Below are 22,171 nucleotides of genomic sequence, written 5' to 3' on the forward strand. Positions count from 1 at the left end.
GCTGTGTGCAGGAACGATGTAGCAGATTTGGGAAGAAAGGTGAAAATCCGGTAGCTGGTCGTGTAAGGGGGGTTTTACAAGGTTAAATTTACATCCTTTTACAAAGAAGGAAAGCAAATTTTGACACCGTCCCAGAGGGGGGATCCAGTTTTATCGATTACCTGCCGACCATTTTGTGTGCGAGCGGCGCGCCGTCCGACCAATCGCGCCTCCAGGACGAAACAGAAAGTGGGCGGCGCCGTCGGCGCGTCGGTGTCCAACGTGGGGCCCGGGTACAAAATATCGGTGACTACTACGAGTTTAGCCGAGTTGCGATCCATGGTATCAGTCAATCCTTAACTCTCGAGGGTGCCGGTCGTGTGACATGTCCTGAACGCTCTGCACTCCGGCCCTTTTTTTATACTTATCGGGACTGTACCTACGCCGCCCCATATAACAAGGACTATATATAAGTAGTGCTTCGTACCTAGACGTCATCTCCGTCGATCGTCAACAGCTGAGGTGCTCGCGATACCGAGGCATCATCCTGTGTTGTTCCAACCACCGTTTAGGTGCTAAAACATTGTTTGTGAGGAGTTTTAATCGTCGCTGTTCGTATGGTGATGTCAGAGCAAGGTGGGTTGGCCATGCACCAACTACCAATGCACCATCGCGGCCTGGTGCAGCCAAGTTTGGTTATGAACCCTCATCCACTAAATGACTCCTGTTCTATGGACTCGCACAACAGTAAGTCTTCACATTTTCATTTTAAATTAAGAAGGAAAAAAGCAATAAACAACAAAAGATTTCCAAACTACAAAATACTCATATAGATATCAAAAAATCCTTAAGTTTCTAAATTAATCCACATCCACCGAATGGTTCATATTCTATAAAAGTCATCAGATTTTATTTTAAGAAACTGATACATTATTAAACCGCATAACATAATAACAATTGTTATGAAAAATATAACTAAAACAGTTTAATGTTAATGAAAATATGGAAATACTGAACTTTAAATTCAATTCTCAAAAACTTTTCTTTTACAAAATTCTCTAAGAAATTAATTCCAATGATCATCCAAATCTAACATAAAATTTCGGAAGTTAAATATTTTTAGGTGTATTTTTTTAACTAAGCTAAGAAAAAGGTTAATAAACAATTGCAATAATTATTGATTCTAAATTTAAAGTAATTTATAATATTCTAAATAATTTCTACATTATGATTGTTTACATATTTAACTTTGGAAATTAACTTTATTTTAAATTAAAAGATGGAAATTCCCAGCTGAATACTAGTAATTTATATGCTAAAATGAAATCGTAAATTATTTTTAAATTGACATTGACTTCATTGATATGCATTATTATCGATGAAATATTAATATATTGCCTGGATATCTTTAAATGCACACTCAATATAAACGATATTCGATTTGGTTTACAGTTCATAAATTACGTTCAACTTTAGTATTGGATACATGTACGTTTGTTGTTTTTAAATATGAATAAAAGTGATATCGTTATTCCGACACATGAAAACGATAGTACTTCATTATTTCTTATATAATTAGAGCAAAAAAAAAACCTAGCAAAATTGTTAGCGTAGCAAAATATATTATTAATTAAGCATAAATATTTTAATTTATATTATCAAAAATATGTTCAATCTAATCATTTAATTATTAATAATAATTTAAATATAATTTTAAACTTGAAATATTTGAATTATTTCTTCATTATCGAAAATTTATTACTTTTGGTTCATTTCCGTCGGAATACATTTATTTCAAGCAGTCACTTTTTGCAATTTATTTGTTTTATAATCTAACTTTATATTTTTAATTTCCATTCAATAATGAAATATTTTTAACTATTTGTCTAATTTACACTTAAAAACATAGGTTGTGCTATTTGATAATAGTATTAGAAACATGAATGAAAGATTATCTCTTGCATTTCAAATTAAATTACAAATATGGCTCAAATTCAAGCGATAGCATGGATAAAATATTCAACATCTACGATAAAAGCGGTTTACACGAAGCCATTTCGATCCAACGTGTAATAAAATACAAATATTTGAAATAATGGTAAATGGAAAACTGTGATTAAAGTTCACATAAATGTTGATACAAATCATCAACTATACTTGTGAAAAACTCGTTATATTATTTTTGAATAATAAAATATCATATTTATTTACAATCATCAAATTTCTAATACTTAAAATACTTATAAAATTTGAATGATAATATAATAATAGTAAAAATAATATGTTGTTTTTGTATCTATAATACGTTACTAGAATTGTCACTAGACTCCAATATATGTTGGAATAATAGAAAAAAGACTTTAAACGACACAGCGAGTTTTCCATTATTGTTTTATTCACCAAATATTGTAGGAAAGTGAATTGAAAATACTTTGAAAAAATAATGTTTTTTTTATTAGTTCAAGTGGCTCGAAAATATTTATACAAGGAATGATTAAAAACAAATAGTAAACTAAAACGAGACTTCACGAGAGAACGAGCGAGAGAAAAATAGGCAGACGAAATATTTTATTTATTTATTGATTATCGATGAGCCACTAATCTCAGATTCAAGTGATTAGCAATTATAATCACTCGGTATGTACATGCTTCTCTGTTAGAGACGTGGATTATAAAATATTCCCAAGGAAATAACGATCAATAGACTTAATGTACATTTTATTTATTTATTTTATTTATTTTTATATATTGAAATAATAAGACATTGGTTATTATAAATGATAAATTACGATAAACGTTTCGGTAGTAAATTATCGTTGATGTGGGAAATTGGTATTTAGTATTTATCCAACGATCATTTAAATTCAAATTATTGATAACCGGTTTTCTCAAATTGCCTTTTTAGGAGTTTGGGTTATAGGCAATTCCAATTACTATTAAAAGTATGATTTTTATAACACTTGTATTCAATAAATTATTAAAAGTAATTGAAAACCTTAACTTTAATGAATTAACTTAATTTTTATCCAATCTAATTTCGAATAGCTCTAATTAAAAATCAATTTTCAAATTGTATCACCTATAAAAACTTGTATAAGGAATTCCATTTACAATCTAAATATAAAAATCTCGTTTTTTTTTTATTAAGAATTTTAAAATTTAATTAAATACTTACAAATTAAAAATCTTCAATTAAAATTAACAAATGCAAACACATTAAACGTAATTTAAAATGCACAAACATAATTCACTGCTACTCGTATTAATCCAAAACGCGTATCTTCTTGTGCTGAATTGATTCAAAATCGACTAACAGAATCGTTTGAGTAGGCTGTACATATGCACACTGATAGAAAACATTACATTGGTGCCAACGCTGTTGGAATTGGTTAGATTTCATATACTGCACAAAAAAATTGCATAAAAAAGGACCGCACAAAAACAGGTTCTACTGTATAAAGTATAAATTTATTACTGTTTTATTTTCAAATAATCACTAAAACGAAGAAAAGAATATGGATAAAATTATTTCTGGCAAAAAGTCTTTGGTTCTATTCCTTTATTCCAATACAAATTTGGAAATAAATAAATAATTTCTTTGTATTTTTTTGTATTTACATTAATAACATTCTATTTTTTTTTTCAACAAGAATATGTTTACCATAATGATAAATATAATAATTTATTTTCAATTATTTATAATCTCAATTTGGTCTTGAAATTGCAAAGATATTTGTTATATATTTTGTAGAAGAAAATCGTAATAAAGAAGAGTAGGAACAAGATTATTGTTTACTTGAGGCATCCACTATATTGATTAACGACGAACAGTGTTTGTTCTGAAATAAGTACAATTTAATTGTTCAAGTTATCGATTGAAAATACCGGATTTCGTTTTTTCTTCATCTCCTTAAGTACATCGACATTTCCAATCTAACGATTATCGCTTTTGGTTGTGTTTGTGTCGGATCAATTAAAATAAAACAAAATTAAAAAAAAGAACGAAGAAAACAAGAAGGCGAGAACCAAAGAAAAAAGGAGAATGAAGAAAGAACCGAAGAGAGACAAATTCTTCGGCTTCGATACCGAAAATGAAAGAGTGAAAGAAATGCGCGTCGGCAATCACGGATAAATGTAATGGGTTAACAAGAAGAAGTCCAAAAGTGACCAAGGGAAAAGGAATAAGAAGAAACAGATGAAGGTAAAAAAGAAATCGTTTGAAAAATGAAGTCCAATCAAATGAGAGGTGTGTGATATTTGCCGCCGGTATTTCTCTATTGGGAAAGAGAGATGTTCGCGTTTTATACTTATTTATTTATATCTCTCGTCATTCTTTCGAGTTTATTTTCACGTCTCAACTAATGATCTGTACAGCTAGCCCAAGTACAAGAGCTTGAGGACCCGTTCCACCGTCTTCTTCTTCATCCTCGTCGCCGTCGTACTCGCTCGAAGCAAACGGCTCAATAATTCCATCAATTTTACGACCTTTAATTGATACAATCCCGGTTCGAATTAACATTTTCGTCCGCCGTTTTTCCTCCATTTCAATCAATTATTAGAGCTGACCGAATTTGCTCTTTTATGCATCACCTCAAAGATAAATCCGTATCATTTGTTGCCTATAAATTATTTAACTAAAACCAACAAAAAATATTTATTTATAAAGACACAGAAGATCAGGTGAGAAAAATTAAACTCAATTTCCATTCAAATTTATGCGGCTCGCTCAGTGACAACAATTATTTTGGAAATTAATTAAATTTAATACCCGGTTAATACGAAAATTACGTTCGAGAAGAGAGATGGGTACTTACAACCTCTCGATAACTTCCCATCCGCTACTTCTAATTTTAAATTGAAATCGAAGCGCATTTGCATTGGAAATGTCAATAATCATCGGTTGGACTCTGAAAGCTTCCGACTATTACAGTTTATTTCCCTTCTCGTTTTAATTAAATCGATTAAGATTTTCTATATATTTTATTTTTTCCAAATGGAAATTCAAATCGAGATTCTGCGTCATTGTTTATTTGCGTTTCCTTTTATCTCCGGATGGAATTCGCCTTTATCATTAATATACATATTTATTTATAGCAAATAAATAAACAAAAATAAGCCTGATAAAAAACTGTCGCCTTTCATCGTTATTTGAAAGTCGCCGCTTTGACATGTTTTTCTGTAGTTTATTTATTAATGAAATTACTTTATAATCAGGTATTCATATAACAATAATAACATGATAATGCGTATTGCACACCTAAATCTAACAAATAAATATGCAAAAGTTTGATATGGTCGATCATCTCGGCAATCTTTGTTAAATATCATACATTATTTAACAAATTTTGATAGTATCAATACTTTAGATTAATAAAGATACGTATCTAAAATAACTACTATTTCTTCAAAGTCAGGGTTTCCCAAACTATTTTCCGCGGATAGTTGATGGCATTTTTTCTAATCTGTTACATATAATTATTTAGATTATTTCATATAATAATTACTACAACCAATAATAAAATTTAATTAAAATAACAAAAAAGATAAATTTTACCGTTCTCACCTAGTTATCTAAAACTTCTTTTACATTAAATAGTCATTTTCTCATTTTCTTTAATTCTGACAGTTTTCATTATTTAACTTACACATAATTAACACCTGGTGAATAGTATAACTTGTTTTACGAAATTGCGCATTCGTATCAATTGAGTATGCACAATAATAAATAAAACAAGATACTTGATTGGAGATTCGTTCGATAATCTTTATGTTAAGAATAAATATTGAGTACAAATCAACAATAAAATCAACAATTGATGATTTGGTTTAAATGTATTTCTGATCAATCAATATCAGATAAGTAGAAGCTAAAAGTTTGTTGAGGTCAAGGTCACGATTACGGTGATTATTGACATGTTTACGGTACATTTGGCAGTAAGTTCGTGACATGTGGATGCGGGATGTATTTACTGCATTGCGGCAAGTTTGACGTTAATTTGTTATAAACTTTATTGGCCTCTACCAGTTTAACGGCAGCAGTGTACATGTACCAACTGTTGATTCCATCATTTCCATTACCATTTAATATTTAAACTACATCAATCCGTATGTTGTATGCTTACCGACCGAACAGCATCTGATATAGAGCAACATGCCATTATCAGCACAGCAACATGAATTATGGCATCGCGGCTTCGGATGATCGATGGAAGCAGAAGCAAAACGCACACCCAGAATGAAAATACTGGTATGGTGTGTTTGCACGCAATTCACACCTTCCGGTATACCATTTATTTATTTGGCTTCTGCTTAAATGAGTCGTAACGCGGAAGTGAATCGATGTGCGGTCCTCGATGGCATTCTTTTCTAGTACTTAGTTAAATACAATCGAAAGAATAGAGTGAAAAATATTTTGGAATTATCCATGTACTTTGTGCCCATGGATTGTAGATTTTATCCATTAAACTGCGCAAAGTTTGGATAGCAGTGGAACAATAATAGTACCACGGGGAACGCTACAGCGCGACGGAACTCTCCTACCCTAGGTTGGGCTTTATTTAGAAACGGCTCGTACATAATACGGCCTTAATGTACTTATTACACATTAGCCGCATTTATAGAGTAGATGTTAATCTCTCGTGATAATTACGGACCTTGTCAATTCAATATCGCCGTTCAAATATTTACCCGGACACCGGGTATATATGCACATACACACACACATATATATACATATACGCACGCACTCATCAAAATCACACGTTATGCAATGCCTTCGGAAAATTTTCATGAAGAGGAGGCCTAAGGATAATCGCATTATCCTCCCCCTTCTCGAAAATGAATACATTTATATTCGTAGAGTGGTTTTTATTTTCTTCTAGGGATCGGTTCCAAAGAAGTATAGTGGGTTTCTCTTTATTTCCTCCTTTCTTGTTGTTTGGTCCTAATCATAAACCAGTCGTCTGGGGGGACAACATTGGAGCCGTAAACGCCGGCGCCTGAGCCCTTGTCTCCTACCGATGACATTAGCGCCGCAGACGACCCTAATAAATCACCCATTTCAATACACGCCATCCGACGGAACACCCAAAACACCACCACCACCCTCCTCCTGTCCCCGGGCCCATCGAAAATAGATACGTACAACGACGACCGAAGCAATAAAACGACAAAAATTCGCCATGAATGAATGAAAGCTCTTCAGAAAACTACTACGTTATATCAATATATCATAATCTTCCTGCACTTCAACAAAATCTGACCAGAAGGGCCCTGACTTTCTTTCCGCCTCTTCCTCCTCGTTATTGTTTTTTTCTGTTCTTCCCTATCCCCTGTTGTTGTGCGCTCTGAAATCGCCCGGATCATTTTCTCTAATTCTATTTAATGGTTCCATATTTTTAACACTCGGTGTCAAATTACTGTCATTTTCTATTTCATATGCATCATATCCTTCAATTAACTTATCCAGAAAAGGACAAACACCTTTCCGCCTCACAACGACTTAATTCTATATAATTTTACTCTCAGAATATAAGCATCGTCAAATGCTCAACTACTTCATTCTTAAAGATCCATCAATTCCCAAAATATATCTTCAAATAAAAGCTATTATTATATATATATATAATTATTCAGTAGAACATCCTTACTGGAAATATGTCTTAATTTTGAATGAACATATAAAATCAATTCGTCACAACAATATACTAAATTGTTTATTAATTGTAACAACATATTACATAGGTGTTTTATACAATAAAGTTGCGTATCTTTTAAAATCAGTGTGGATACTTCATTTATCAAATAGTAAAATCATCTCCAACCTCGTTTTTATTAATATTATTATGTATTGCTTAGTTATATAAAGTCATATATACAAACGTTTCTTGCAATAGTTTCATTATTATAATTGCTAATGATGTATTTCATTATTGTAAATTATCATTCATATATTGCCTTCTTTTGTGTTACCGACTGTAACATTTATTATTATCAACAATTAATCATCTTCATCACAAATACATTCTAACAATTTCATATTTTCTTTAATTTTATGTATTTAACTTAGTGAGTTATGTCATATTTAAATAATAAAAAAGTATGCAAATATATACTCAAATAATAGTTACTAATAATTAATAATCAAATAATGCATTGATTAGATGATGGTCATTGAAAATTGTGTTGTATTCAAATTTGTAGAGATGGGTTTAGTGGCTTTTCTGGAGCATTACGTTCGCGTGTTTAAAACGCTGCTTAATTAAGTAATTGCGAAAGTGCAAATATACAAACGCACGAGCCTAATTAATCAGCGTCTATTTATCGCTCAATTATGTAAGTTATGTGTCGACTTTGTGGGCTTAATTGTATCATAAATAGTTTACAAATTATACGTCGGACGCGCTCGCTCGACCTCAAATTCGTGCTGCCTTGATTGTTACAATTACAAATACCTTACTTGTACATTGTACATGGTAGCCTCGCACAATGCCAACACTGATTAGGCCCTTGACCCTTTCAAGTTTACCCATTTCAATGATGCCACTTATTCAATTATTTATACGTTTCTTATTTTTTCATAATATTTTTTATTATCTAAAATAGAAGAAGCATTATCAATTCATAAACCTATAAAAATTTGATAGAAAAATATGGCGATAAAACAAAATGGTAACATTATTTTCATAACAACTATAATCCAGATTTTGAATTTCGGCGATTCTTCCATATTTGCACAAAACATAAATAAAGAACATCCATGATAAAATTGCATAATCTGTATTTTACGACCCAAATAAAATCTGACAGAACCTTCAATAATAATAATAACAAAATGGTAACGCTTCTTTCGTGATAGCTCGATAATAGATATTAATAAATAAAGGGTACTCAGCGTTTAAGATGTTGATACTTTTAAGTTTAACTGGAATAGCTTTTTTTGAGCTCGGGTCTTATGCAAATTTAGGATAATCCTTTTCGTGCCCAACTATTGTGCCTTAGATTAAAGTGGATCTATTATTTAAATGAACCGATGCGAAAGGTTTATCTTTTTCTCCGTATATTTGTGCAAATGGTGGGTCGTTTGATCAGCGGGCACAGCTCACGCGCCTTCGTCCTGCCATCCGTCCGTCCGCCCGTCCTTCTCGCTCTTGATGTTTCTTTTTGGTTTTCTCAATGTGATCTGGAAGAGTGAGAGTTAGTAGTGAATTAGTGAGTGAGCGAGTGAGAAAAAGAGTTAGTGTGAGTTCGTGTCCAGTGGTTGTAGACGGGTTGTGGAAATTGTGATAAGAACGGCGCCGACCGCCCGCCATGGAATGCCGGATTACAGCCTTCTCCTCTTCTTCTCCTGAGAGAAGTTGGAGAGAAACATGCGTGGAGTGGTGTGGATCTTTGGAGGAGTCTGGATTACTTCTTCGTCGTCTTTACGTCTTTCTTAGCGGCTTCACACAAAATCTCTATTCGTCCAAAGAGCCTTTTTGTATACATATACGTACATATAGTTGTGTGTGTATTTATATATATTTAAACGGGCGACGACTCCAACTCTTTTTACCTGGAAACCCCTTCGAGGTGTCTTCGGTCCAGCCGCCGTCTTCGATCGCACTTCAAAACCATTGATGACCCCGAACATTTATTAATTGGCCATTATAAAGTGTTCTGACCCCAATTCGCATATACCAATTCTCCATCCGAGCCGACAAGATTCATCCCCTCACTTAACCAAACACAAAATAATTCGTAACTACCAAACGGATTACCGAGGTAAAAGTATCCATCAATTATATGTTCTTATTTTTTGTAGACAAGAACATTTACTGCTTTCAGAACCATGAAAAAATCTCAGAATTAAAAAATATATATTCTCATATTTGTTTCAAGAAAACTTAAAGATTGTTTACGCTATAAAGTCATTATCAAGTGCAAATTGATACCAGTATATAAAGTAATTGTAAAATTTTTCATAGTTCATTCAAAAATCACATCTAAAAAGTGTTTTTATTAAGACAATAATTTTGCAAATAGACTTAATTAAAACAATCTATCTTCGTTTATTAATGACACATCCTATCAAATCGAATTCAGTATACTGCACACACTTGATCCAATTGAAACCAATGCATTTACTACAATTACGATGTAAGTTAATAGGATCAATTTATATTTAGAATCACCTATTACAGAAAAATACACAAATAAATTTTTACACTGATCTTTAAAAAAAAATCTTTTGATTTTTAAATATAATATTCATCCAATTAAATTATTTATAAATAAATATTATTGTTTAACATTTTTATAATAAAAAAAAATAGTATTTACATTAATTTATTAACCAAACAAAAATAACTGCAAAATAAAATTCTAAACCCAAAATATCAATAACTCCAAATAAGTTAACTCCAAAGAGTTATCGTCCTTATATTATGGTATTTATTTTTACAGAAATTAAATTAATAAATAAATATTAATTATTTGTGTATCCTATCATAATCAAGAAATATGAAATCATAGAATTATATTGATTTACTACATTTGTTGATTTAATTTTCTATTTATTGTATATTTAAATGGTACAAAAACGAATAAAATTATTTGCAAATAAGGATCGATCTAACTGAGCGTTAGTTGATTCTTGTCAACATTCCTGCGCATCTATAGCGATAGTATTGTGCGATGAGAAAGGCTGCAATAAAACGCTTTGATGTTAAAGGTAGTTGGATGGCATTGAGCGTGAAACACGTAGCAACATTAATATAGCAGGGAATAAGAAAGGTAACAGGCGAAGAGAGAAAAAGGATTACACGGGAGAAGACGTGAGGCGCTCCTTCGGGGCCGCCATGTTGTCCTGATCCTGTAAAGATAGCGGCGCGCGCGTTCAAGCGGCTACCATAAATTGTGACAGAGGGAAGGAAGGATGGACAGACGGAGGAACCCTCGGTATCCTATCTTCCCTCGCACCCTTCAAACCGCGCATTTCCTTTCTCCATCTACCACAGAAAACGATTATTAATATTTTAACATCTCGAACGGCGATTAATCTGAAAGGCCGACGCTGTTCATTTTTCAACGGCCGAACGTGTGTTTACACTTAGAAAACTTGGAGCCACGTCAATATTTATTCCTTCCCGAAGCCAGAGGAAGGAACGAGAGGAAGGAAGCTTAAGCTCACATCGTCCGTATGCACGTGCATACATATATTTATATATATATTTATAAATGTTTATACCATGCGCTGTCAACGCCGCAAATGCATTGCATTGCCTCTTTATAAACACATATAGAGTGTGCATGTGAAATTCCACACGCATTTGCCGTGATTCATAATAAGAACCACACGACTTTGAGACTATACTCTCTCATACCATAAACACACAAAACTTAATTGATTTTCTGTATTTCTCTCTGAGTTCGGAAAAAAATACACGACTCTGCTTCTTCTGCTTCTAGAAACATTTAGAGCACAATACGCCACTCACAATATTAATCATTCAAACTAAAAACAAAAATGTCTTAATTTTTAATATAATGAATAATCTAACTAAATAATTACTTTTAGGCTACATAATGTCCAAATGAATTTAATTTTACAAGAAATACTATGTTTTTAAAACTAATCAATACAAATATTTTATATCGTAATACAACACGTGTAGTAATCTAACAAAAAAAATTCTTAAGTGTTCTTGAAAAATATCTTAAAACTATACAATATAATACAAAATAACTTCAACTTTGAATTACATTTCAAAAGTTTATTTTGTTATTCTGTACATTTCCATTTATATAAAATAATGATAAATGTTCATATTTACAATTATTTTGATATATCTTTAAATAAAACATTAATCAACCGTAGAAAAATATCTTGAAAATATTTCAATTATTTAATATTGCTGACTTTATTTTAATTAATTTTATATTATTTCCCTTACATAATTAAGAAATATATATTGTTCCTTTCGTTTATTATGAACTGTTTTTTATCCTCTTACGATTTCAATCATTAAGTTCTATTACCACTACCAACGAAACAAATGATTAGGGTGCTACCCAGGGCTGTGAGTGTTAAGTTGATGTTTGCGTTTAATATACTAAAATAAGAAAACATATCAAAAAGAAGACTTGGTGTTAATTCTGTAGTATATAGTAGCAAGTATCGTAAATGTCAAATTGAATTATATGTGGTTGCATTGACAATTTGTCAGATCTTGAATTGCTGTCGTATTTTTAGCCGAATGTTAACATCGCGAAAGAGGAGAAACGCAGAGATGAAAATCTGTTTTCCGTGTAATCCTTAAGTAAACCAATTATAGTGCGGGAACGTTATCAATCGGAGGGGTTAAGAGAAGGTATTTTTGGATCCGCTCTTTGGCCGCGATCCAAAGGCATGCATGCCACCGGTCGGGCCCGAGAGGTGGGTGGAATGCGGGCCTCTGGAGGTTGTTTATATGGCGTGGGTGTTAAGTTTTGCAGCGGCGTTGTTCCCATGAGATGTCCCCACTCCTCTTTTATCCTTCCTTCATGTGTGTTCCGATGATGTAAGGTGCCGACGAACGGTGGCCCCCCTGGGCGGCCACCATTTAACACCCCGGTGTTAATTAGTGACCGGTGGAAGCCGAGGAAGCCGACTGCTACCGACTCGACAGTTTGCCGATGTCATTAGCACTCATTGAAAACTGTTAGAGGCTGGATACCAACATAAATATGTGCCCAATATAAAGCGCTATTTTCACTGTGGCATTTTATTATCCTCCATCACCCATCTATGTAAATAAAACGTTAAAACTAAAAGAGAGAGTGTTAGAGGAAAGCAGGTAAAACACAACAGAGAAGAACGGGAGAATAGAAGAACAAACCCTTTGGAAACATTGAGCACGCTTTTGCTTAGATCATTTCCTATACTTGGTACAAGACCTGACATTGCAGAATAGTGATTAAACCATTTTAAACAATATTGACTAGCAAACGTTCTTCAGCAAGTCTAATAGTATTGAAAATACATTTCCATAAAACAAGTAAAAATATATTTATTTCTTATGTAAATATTATTCACGTTACTTGTGTCAGTAAAAAGGTATGTGCACTTTGGTTTCAAAATTAATTTAATTTTCCTTTAAGTCGAGAATGAACGTACTAAATTCTATTCATTTAAGTTAACATGAGTTTATAGAACTAGCCGTTGATAAGCAGGTAATGAACGCTAAGAGTTTTTCATTAATGAAAATAACAATAACTATAATTGCTCTTGATAAAACCAATTACCGTTTTTCCTCGTTATATAAAACTTGCGGAATTTTCATAATTTCCAATTGTATATGCAAATTGAAGTGGAATAAAAGAAGTGGAGAACTTGTGATGTAGAAGCCGTCCGTTCCCTCTCATTCCTGCACGTATATATGTATATATCTCTCTGTGTGTATATATAGAAGTGCTCGTAATTACTGAGATTAACAAGCCGATAGCCAAATGGAGTCGACGGCTCGCGGTCTTCGAGACCATCGTTTCTCCCTCGCCGCCCTCCCTGAGGCCCCTCAGGCTCCCATAAACTAAACCTTAATAGTCCTCTTTGAGAGACATGTTGCGACACCCATCGATTGGAAAGTGGAAGGATGGGGATCGTAAACAAAGCTTCATCCCGAGATTGCATTTGAACTAATGTTACAAGGAAAACCACCACCATCTCCGAAATTTGCGACGGGAAATTTTGCGACCATTTACGACCATCAAGAGAAAATAGCTGAAGAGGACGAAGCAATAGCCTATGTGCCAGTCGTGAATACAAATATACGTTTTATGCTAAAATCATGAGCCATTGAATCTGCATTTCACATACTCAACAAGCTCACAACTTGCTTCGATTTCACTTTTTCACTTTTTTTTACAAAGCTTCAAAATTAGTATAAATAACCTAAATATATTCAGCTGTAATAATTTTCTAAGTTTATATAAAATATATTGATTTAGAAATTTATTTAATAATATATAAAATATTTTATTTAATACAAAAACAACGTAGAAGCTACCAAAATCTACAAAAATATTAAAACTAACAAAATATTAAATTATGCAGTATTGCGTTTGTTTCACATGCGTTTGTTTTATATTAAATAATATGTAAAAGCTACAATATTTTACAAATATATAGCTAAAAATGCTTATTCTATTGGGAGTTCTGTTTTTAGAATAATTACATGTTTGACAGTTAATTAAATTAAACAAAAACGAATTGAATATGAATGAGAAATATCATATTTGAACACCACCTGCATGATTATTATATGAGTAATATCAATATGCAGGTAAAATTGTTAAAAAATATTGCGATGACTGCAAATTCAAATCGCATTAGCACCTACTAATTCGTGTTTTTCGTTTCTTTTTTGTTTACTTCTCGGAAATTGACGTGCTTGACATTTGAACGTACCGGTCTTCAAAGACTTCCGCGAAACAAATTAATTGATCTTATTTAATTATAAATTAATAATAAATAAGTTATTGGCATTCAGATGCAGCGAGCGATTTATTACACAAGTTACGGTGATGTCATCATCAACTTCATAGACGTTGTTTTCGTTAAATATTAGTAAATAATGAGAAATTGTTATCTTTCTTTACTTTTCTGTGAGTTTCTGATTTTCGCCCATTAAGTCTGCACCTTTCCTCGTCTGACTTTGACGGTTCATTAAGTCTTTGTCCTTCGGGCGCCGATTTGCATTTCTTCGCCTCGTCCGAGGTTTCTTACCTGCGGATGATGTTCTGTGTTGCGACTGAAAACGAGGCGAGGTGCTTCATTATTCGGCAGTCGGCTACTAATTGCCGCGATGCGCGGCGTTTTATCTGCCGGCAATGATCTTTGATTTTCCCATTTGATTCCAGAGAAGCCGAGGAGATTGAGTCATTGCGTCGGATGCGGGGGTCAGATCCATGACCAGTACATCCTGCGAGTCGCACCGGACCTGGAGTGGCACGCGGCCTGTCTGAAGTGTCAGGAGTGTCAAATGTTTCTCGACGAGTCTTGCACCTGCTTCGTGCGCGACGGCAAGACCTACTGCAAAGGGGATTACGTAAGGTAAATTGTATTTTTGTTCATTTACATCTGTCTTTTTGACAAATCAAAGCAAATAATGTAATATGTACATTCAAGTTTCAAACCGCGAGAGTGTCTATAATTTCCTATGCCTATATAAATATTATATTTAAAAAAATTACTAAAATATATACGTTTTAAATTTATGTAACTACATTGGATTAAATTATCAATTAATCAGAGATAAAACGTAAAACTTAATGTATGGCTGTAAATATGAAGATGTCATTGCATAAGAAATAGTAAGATGCCGTTTGGTTGCGGATAATCCGTCAGTAAGGGAATGTACGAATTGGACGGATGGATATAGAATCGTCGTGCGGTAGGGCCAGGTGTGAAATGTCGACAAAGCAAAAACAACGACGAGGAGAAAAGACAACAACAACATGAAGATGAAGAAGAAGGTCCTGGTGGCAAACGGAACGTCTCCGAACGACCCGAACGGATCCCAAATGGTCCACGTTTCGCGCGTCAAATCGTCAGTCACGGTAGCTGTTCCAGTTGTCACAACGACGAGAGCCGTATGCTAATGATTTAATCTCATAATCGCATCTTCCACAAATTGTTCCGCTTTTCGCTCCCATTTGCATCGAAACGCAGGAGCAGCAACCAAATGAAATTCATTAAGAAGGCAACACAATCATAATAAACAGAAGTTTAACAAAAAGAAAAAACGATAATTGACGTACACGTCAGTTACAGGTGCTGCTGCCAACCTACGTCAGATCGGAAATGTCAAATGACATTCACAGTTATGTAATCGTGTCCGTGTATTTGCCGCGTTGTTAAACCAAAACCCTCCAATTTGCATCACAATGGTCCGCCTCTGGAGTAGCTCTTAGTCGTACCAGTTTTATTCTCTTTCAATTTATTTGTTTTTCCTTTTTTATTAATAAATTACTCGTAAAACTGAGGTATAAGCGTTTTATGGCCGTTATATAAGTTTGCTACATTGTGCGTAAATGTAAACGAAAGTTTTATCATAATTTAGATACACTGAAGCATAAACAACTGTATATCTAAAAAAATATTTACTTTGATTATTTATAAATATTTATAGCTTTGTACTTTCTGAAATTGTAATTTAAAAGAAAATATTTAAATTACAAATTATAAATATTTTATGTTCGACAAAGTTATGTAAAAGTTATATAGATTTTCATTTCTTGAATATATATGGAAATGTAATGATGAGTTTGTTGTTTTCTTGATTACAGGCTGTTCGGAACAAAGTGCGACAAGTGCGGTTCGTCGTTTAGCAAAACCGATTTTGTGATGCGGGCAAAGAGCAAAATATACCACGTGGAGTGCTTCAGATGTTGTGCGTGTGCGAGACCTCTGCTACCTGGAGATGAGTTTGCGCTTCGAGACGGAGGCACCCTCTACTGCAAGGAGGACCACGACGTTATGGATAAGAGTTCCGCCCCGACGACGCCCCATCCAGGAACGGAGAGCAACAATAACACCAGCCTGAGCAACAACAACCACAGCAACAACAGCACCGAACTGGGATGCATGTCCGGTGAGTCCAGTTCCTGACTAAATCCCTATAAGCCTAGGCTTATTAATCCCATCCCCTAGCGGGCCGTGCCTTATGCAATATTCACAGAGGACCAGTTGCATGCGCGTCATTTAATCCCCTTTCCTCTTCGTCCTCTTTGGGGGAGAATGGCTGACAAAGGCGTGAAACGCTGACCAGTCGAGATTATTGCGCGCCCTTTGTGCATGCGAAATCACCCATCAATTCTTAATTGCTTTAATCCGTCGACTGCCTGTAATAATGTTTCTTTTTTATTGTTGTTGTTGCTGCTGCCGTTGTCTGGATGTCAGATTCGGGATCGGAAAGCGGATCGCACAAAGGCGGTGGCCACCGGAAATCCGGAAGTGCAGCAGGAGGCGACGGGAAACCGACTCGGGTACGGACCGTTCTCAACGAGAAGCAGCTACACACGCTTAGGACTTGCTACGCGGCAAACCCTAGACCTGACGCCCTGATGAAGGAGCAACTCGTCGAGATGACGGGTCTTTCGCCGCGCGTCATCCGCGTTTGGTTCCAGAACAAACGGTGTAAAGACAAGAAGAAGACCATCTTAATGAAGCAGCAGATGCAACAGGAAAAGGTTGGTACGCATTACTACCATGCAAATATACTTTGAATAACTTCAGAATTACCATCGTTGCTGCATATAAACATCGCGATTCAATGTGAAAAAATGCAAAAAAGAACATTCCTTACAGAATTCAACAGTATCAATGTCATATACTTAATTAATTGTTTACATTAAAAAACGATTTTCCTCATTGCAATGAAATATTTATTAAATTACGCACTATATTACAATAGTGACATATTAAAAATAATAATGCATTTTCAGAATAATATCCATTTAAGCTAATATGATAATGTAATTTACAATAAAATTATAAAAATTTAGTTTTATCGAATTGCATTCTCACAAAACACAAAATTCAATTATAATAATAATATTTATTGCAACAATAAATCACCAAAATATAAACTCAATACAATACCAAAAATTAAATTAAACTGCTTCAAAGGGCTACTGACCAAAGCATGGGGCTTTCTGCCCTTCTATTCTTAATAATTATTCGTCATGCAATTGTGATTCCTGTTTAATTTTGTTTTAAATAACCCTTAAATATTCAGAAATATAACGCAAATGCCAGACAAATTACGTTTAATTGCATATATTATAAGCGCCCTTCTTAATAAACAACACTATTTTGAATCCTTCAAAGCTTTGCAGAATTATTATTCTGTGTGGAAAATACATGTAACGCATATGTCATTTTTTCAATTGTCTATTTTTTTTTTACAATTTGGAAAGTAGAAATTAGCAAAATATTTTCTCATTAAATACTTTGGTTCAATTTAATTTTTATAATTTTTCTGTAAAATATATTTTTGAGCAATTAGCCTTTATTATTATTATTATTTTAATAGTTTTTGCGATTAATAAATAAATAATGATATTTATTATTGCAACAGTAAACAAACATTTTCATTCTTAACAATAATAATAAAACAATAAAAGATTAACTGCAGCATAGGTAATTTTTTGTAATGAGATTAATATAATATTAATATGTGCATGTATACTGCAGAGAAGTCACTAATCATTTTTTTTTATTATTGAACAGATACTAGAAGAATTTGTTAAGTTACTAGCTTATTATTCACGATTTTTTTCATCAACTTATGTGTTTATCTTATTATATTTATTCAATTTATAGGTATAGTATTTTGAGTAATGCTAAATTTTGTAAGCTGTCAAATATCTCAGTTGCCACCTTTAAATTCTATTTATAGTTTACTTTAAAGAAAAATCTGTGAGAATATTTCAAACAATTGAAATGAAGTGGTTAGGAAACATAAATTCATCGCTAAAAATAAAGGTGTCCTGGGCTTCAACTGGATATTTTTCACTCGTACTGTTTTTATTTATTTTTTACATTTAAAATGTGTCCAGTTCTCTGCTATTTTTTGTCTTGTACAATTCCTGGTAGTATGTACGAGCTATTATTGATCGGAGTGCGAAATGAAAACAACTGGAAACCAGATTGCATATTTATTATTAACCGTTTTGCGCTTTTCCCTCTTTCTCGTCTCAATCTCGTTTTCTATCTGTCTCTCTCTCTCATGCACATACTCACATACATACCATATCCGCTCCCTCCGCATCACCGCCTCATACGGCATCCTTCGTTCGTGGAGGGGGTTCGAACAAACCCCCCACCACCATCGACCGTATTGCATTCTTGCCGATTGTCCAATCCCCCGAGAGGCGGGGAAATAATCGCGCCGCGTCCCACTGCGCAAACGTCGGTGGGGGAACCCCAACCGCCAATCATCAACTCGTACACAATTAAATACGCCCACGCGGCGAACGATCGACGACCGGCGAGCAACCCTACCACACCCCCCCACAGCCGTCACCCCTTTAAGTACGCGATTCACATTGATTTTTCTCTTCGCGCTTCGCACTGGAGCTCCTTTCCCCCTCTTTGCTCCTTTCTTCCTATCCTATTCATTCTCAAATCCGCATATTCGCAACTCACCTAAAATGAAAGAAAAAATATCAAATTGGATGAAAATGTTATAGATGTTGCAAAGAATTAAAACGTGTACACCTGAAAATAATGCATTCACATACGTTAGATAATCTAAATATTATATATGTAAACATAACAAATTAATGATAATCAAAATATTAATTGGCGACGAATTACTACCATTTTTATTTTGAATATTTTTATCAAAGTAAGATTTTTGTTTATAATTGCTCCTATTAACATATTATAATTAACAGTTTCTTGTTATAATTGCAAAATAGTATTAAGCGAAAAAGTAAATTTGTTCATTCATTTCAAACATATAAGCAACTTCAATTTTTCATAAAGAAAATAGATAATGTATACTAATAATTATCATATTGTTATATGCGTTTGAATTATATTGATTATATTTTTTAAATAAGGAAAAGATTATAATTATATATAATGTTTGTTATATGTTCGATATATTCTATATGGTATGCATTTTTCAACATTTAATTAATTAAATTTATTTCAATACATTTTGAGTGTGTACTTTTGAAATGTAAAGAAATCTAAAGGAACATAGTTTTTTGTGCAGGATGGCCGTAAATTGGGTTACGGCGCGATGCAAGGAATCCCAATGGTAGCATCTTCGCCAGTCCGCCACGATTCGCCCTTGGGAGTTCATCCCCTTGAGGTGCAAGCCTACCAACCACCATGGAAGGCGCTCTCCGATTACGCCTTACACGCAGACCTCGATCAACCCCATGCACCTGCTTTCCAGCAATTAGTCAACCAGGTAAATATTACAATTTATCCAAAATGATAATAAAAAATATTAAATAAAATTGTACACTATTAATTCTAATAATAACAATATTTTTTATTGCAACAATAAAAAAATATCTCTGTAAATGTAATATTTGGATGAAGAAAATTAAAAATACAATGTGCAAAGAATTTAAAACTACGATTTTTGGTTTCAGATGCATGGGTACGATTTGCCGCCGCCTAACATGGGTCCAGTCCCGGGTCCACCACCAGGAATGATGCAGACATCGGCACCAACATCGGACGCAATGACCCATCCAGACAGCACCGACAGTTACGTGACTTATCTCGAGAGCGATGACAGCCTTCCTGCTAGCCCCTAACAAATTTGAAACTCGTCGATAATACATAGTAAAAGTGCAAGAACTCTAAGAAGTACAGCATTCAACAGGGAACAAAGAATCTGCAGCTGTTTCCACGAAAACGTATTTTCCTTTTACTCGTTTCCTCGATGCAATAATTTGAGTTGAGCCTCAGCTAAGAAATGAAGACGGAAATTGGGATGGACAATTGCAGAGATTCGGAAGGAAAGATCTGAGAGACTTGCGTTCGACTTGAATTAATCAAAATATTTTGAAAACGTGATTATTTTTTTTGTAAAGTAACGAAATGAGAGAAAAATGTACTAAAAGAATATGTCACCCGGTGAACAAAAGCGAGAACGAGGAGCATTTTATAGAAAACCAAAATCATTTATCTTTATTATTATAATTATTACGCCTATGATTGTTTCGTTTACAAAATGAACATTGTATAAATAATATTATTTTTTATGATTATATTTATATGTTTTATTCTTTACTGTATCATATTGTAATTTAGTCTAATAATTTTGCTCTGCGCAATTTGTTAATCGTTACGACAGACCGGTATTATTTTGTGGGAATGTTAAACGTGATACGAGTTCAGTTCTTCCACACGAACTACCGCTGTTTTCGTTTTTATTTTTGTTTTAATTCCAACAAAGATTTTTGAGAGCATGTAACATTACGCATTGTATATTTACCGAAACGCATGGTTGTATAACACATTATTTATTGCAATTTCATTATTATTAATTAATTGATTGTCAGAAGAGTGACGGGGAGAAGCTCTGACGCGTATCGCTGAGGAGAGGATTGTATTCGACTTGTGGGTGTAAATAACGTTTTAGGAGTATAAACGAAATAACTTGAACACAATTAAATAATAACAAAAAAATATTAACAAATAATTCGAACAATTGTAATTAAATAAATAATTTGTAAATAAAAAAATATATATATAACATCGAACTTTATTTATTTTATAAAAATCCTGGTTTTCTTCTATAAATGGTAAGTAGAACATGAATTGAAATTATTTTTCAAAGTGGTCCATTTTTTCATATATCGAGATATTTAAAGGTTTGCGTTTAAATCGATTTAAAAATATTGGTGGTTAGTCGTATGATGTTTTTTACATTATAAAACTGTTAACAGTATTTTATTATGCAATAAAAATTGTTAAAGAAAATATAGGTTTTTTAGGTCCTAGTGGACTTATACCACTTTCTATAATAACATATGAGCCGTTTGATTTTTTATGCACTAGCTAATATCTAAAAGACAGTGCACACTAAAGTCCTTATAATCAATAATAATTGCAATTATAAAGTTGTTTTTTAACTTTTAATATTATCAGCCAGTTCTGCACGAGTCGTGGTAGAGTACGGACGTGTTTGAATTGCCGTATCTTATCAGTTTCTCAGTGTTTTTACTCATCCTCGTGTACAGGCTCTTCGGCGGTCTGTGTGGGGCTGCAACTTCTTCTTGGGGGTGGTGATGGAGATAGAGAGCTCGGACGGTTCGTCCTGCTGTTCCGAGCCCACGGGGGGCGTGCGGGTTTAGGGGAGGCGAAAGCGGGGCAGGCCAAAAAACAAAAACACCGAAAATACAAATCCATCACAAAAAAAAGTTCTCGAATCCAACGACGACGACGATACTTTTAAAACTCCAACGAAAATTACAAAAACTACATCTGCACAGCCTTCGACTTCACAAACCACTAGAAATACCTACACTAATACCTTCGTGGTAAAAACCGCAACAAATATGACCAGGACCCAGTTTTCGGACGCTTGGTCCAAAAATCCCTGCAACCGTTCAGATATTGTAATACTCACCAAATCAGGGTTTCTGATTAAATAAAACACGTGCAAAACAACAGTAATATGCAGGGCAGAGGCATTATAAG

General features: G+C 33.7%; 1 protein-coding gene across 4 annotated transcripts; it reads left to right on the top strand.

Annotated features, from left to right (window-relative positions):
• Positions 1-292: 292 nt before the first annotated feature.
• LOC108569055 (insulin gene enhancer protein ISL-1) lies at positions 293-20,549 on the top strand. Of its 4 annotated transcripts, none has more exons than XM_017930449.1 (6): positions 293-726; positions 14,857-15,049; positions 16,285-16,589; positions 16,874-17,187; positions 19,725-19,925; positions 20,113-20,549. In XM_017930449.1, exons 1-6 carry the CDS (start codon positions 597-599, stop codon positions 20,278-20,280), a joined length of 1,311 nt encoding a protein of 436 aa, XP_017785938.1. In that variant the 5' UTR covers positions 293-596; the 3' UTR covers positions 20,281-20,549. The 4 variants fall into 4 exon arrangements, with proteins under 4 accessions (XP_017785938.1, XP_017785937.1, XP_017785939.1 ...); XM_017930448.1 differs by having other exon boundaries at positions 294-726; positions 19,713-19,925; XM_017930450.1 differs by having other exon boundaries at positions 294-726; positions 16,898-17,187; positions 19,713-19,925.
• The last annotated feature ends 1,622 nt before the right edge of the window (positions 20,550-22,171 follow it).

This window comes from Nicrophorus vespilloides, unplaced genomic scaffold (genome assembly GCF_001412225.1).
Source record: "Nicrophorus vespilloides isolate i.1.1-1 unplaced genomic scaffold, Nicve_v1.0, whole genome shotgun sequence".
NCBI classification, from domain to species: Eukaryota; Metazoa; Arthropoda; class Insecta; order Coleoptera; family Silphidae; genus Nicrophorus; species Nicrophorus vespilloides.

Excerpts from the sequence above, each read along its gene's own strand:
- LOC108569055 (XM_017930448.1), top strand. The coding sequence starts at position 597 with ATGGTGATGTCAGAGCAAGGTGGGTTGGCCATGCACCAACTACCAATG. Across the intron at positions 15,050-16,284 it reads TGCAAAGGGGATTACGTAAG|GCTGTTCGGAACAAAGTGCG; the intron begins GTAAATTGTATT and ends TCTTGATTACAG. Across the intron at positions 16,590-16,873 it reads CGAACTGGGATGCATGTCCG|CTGCTGCCGTTGTCTGGATG; the intron begins GTGAGTCCAGTT and ends TTGTTGTTGTTG.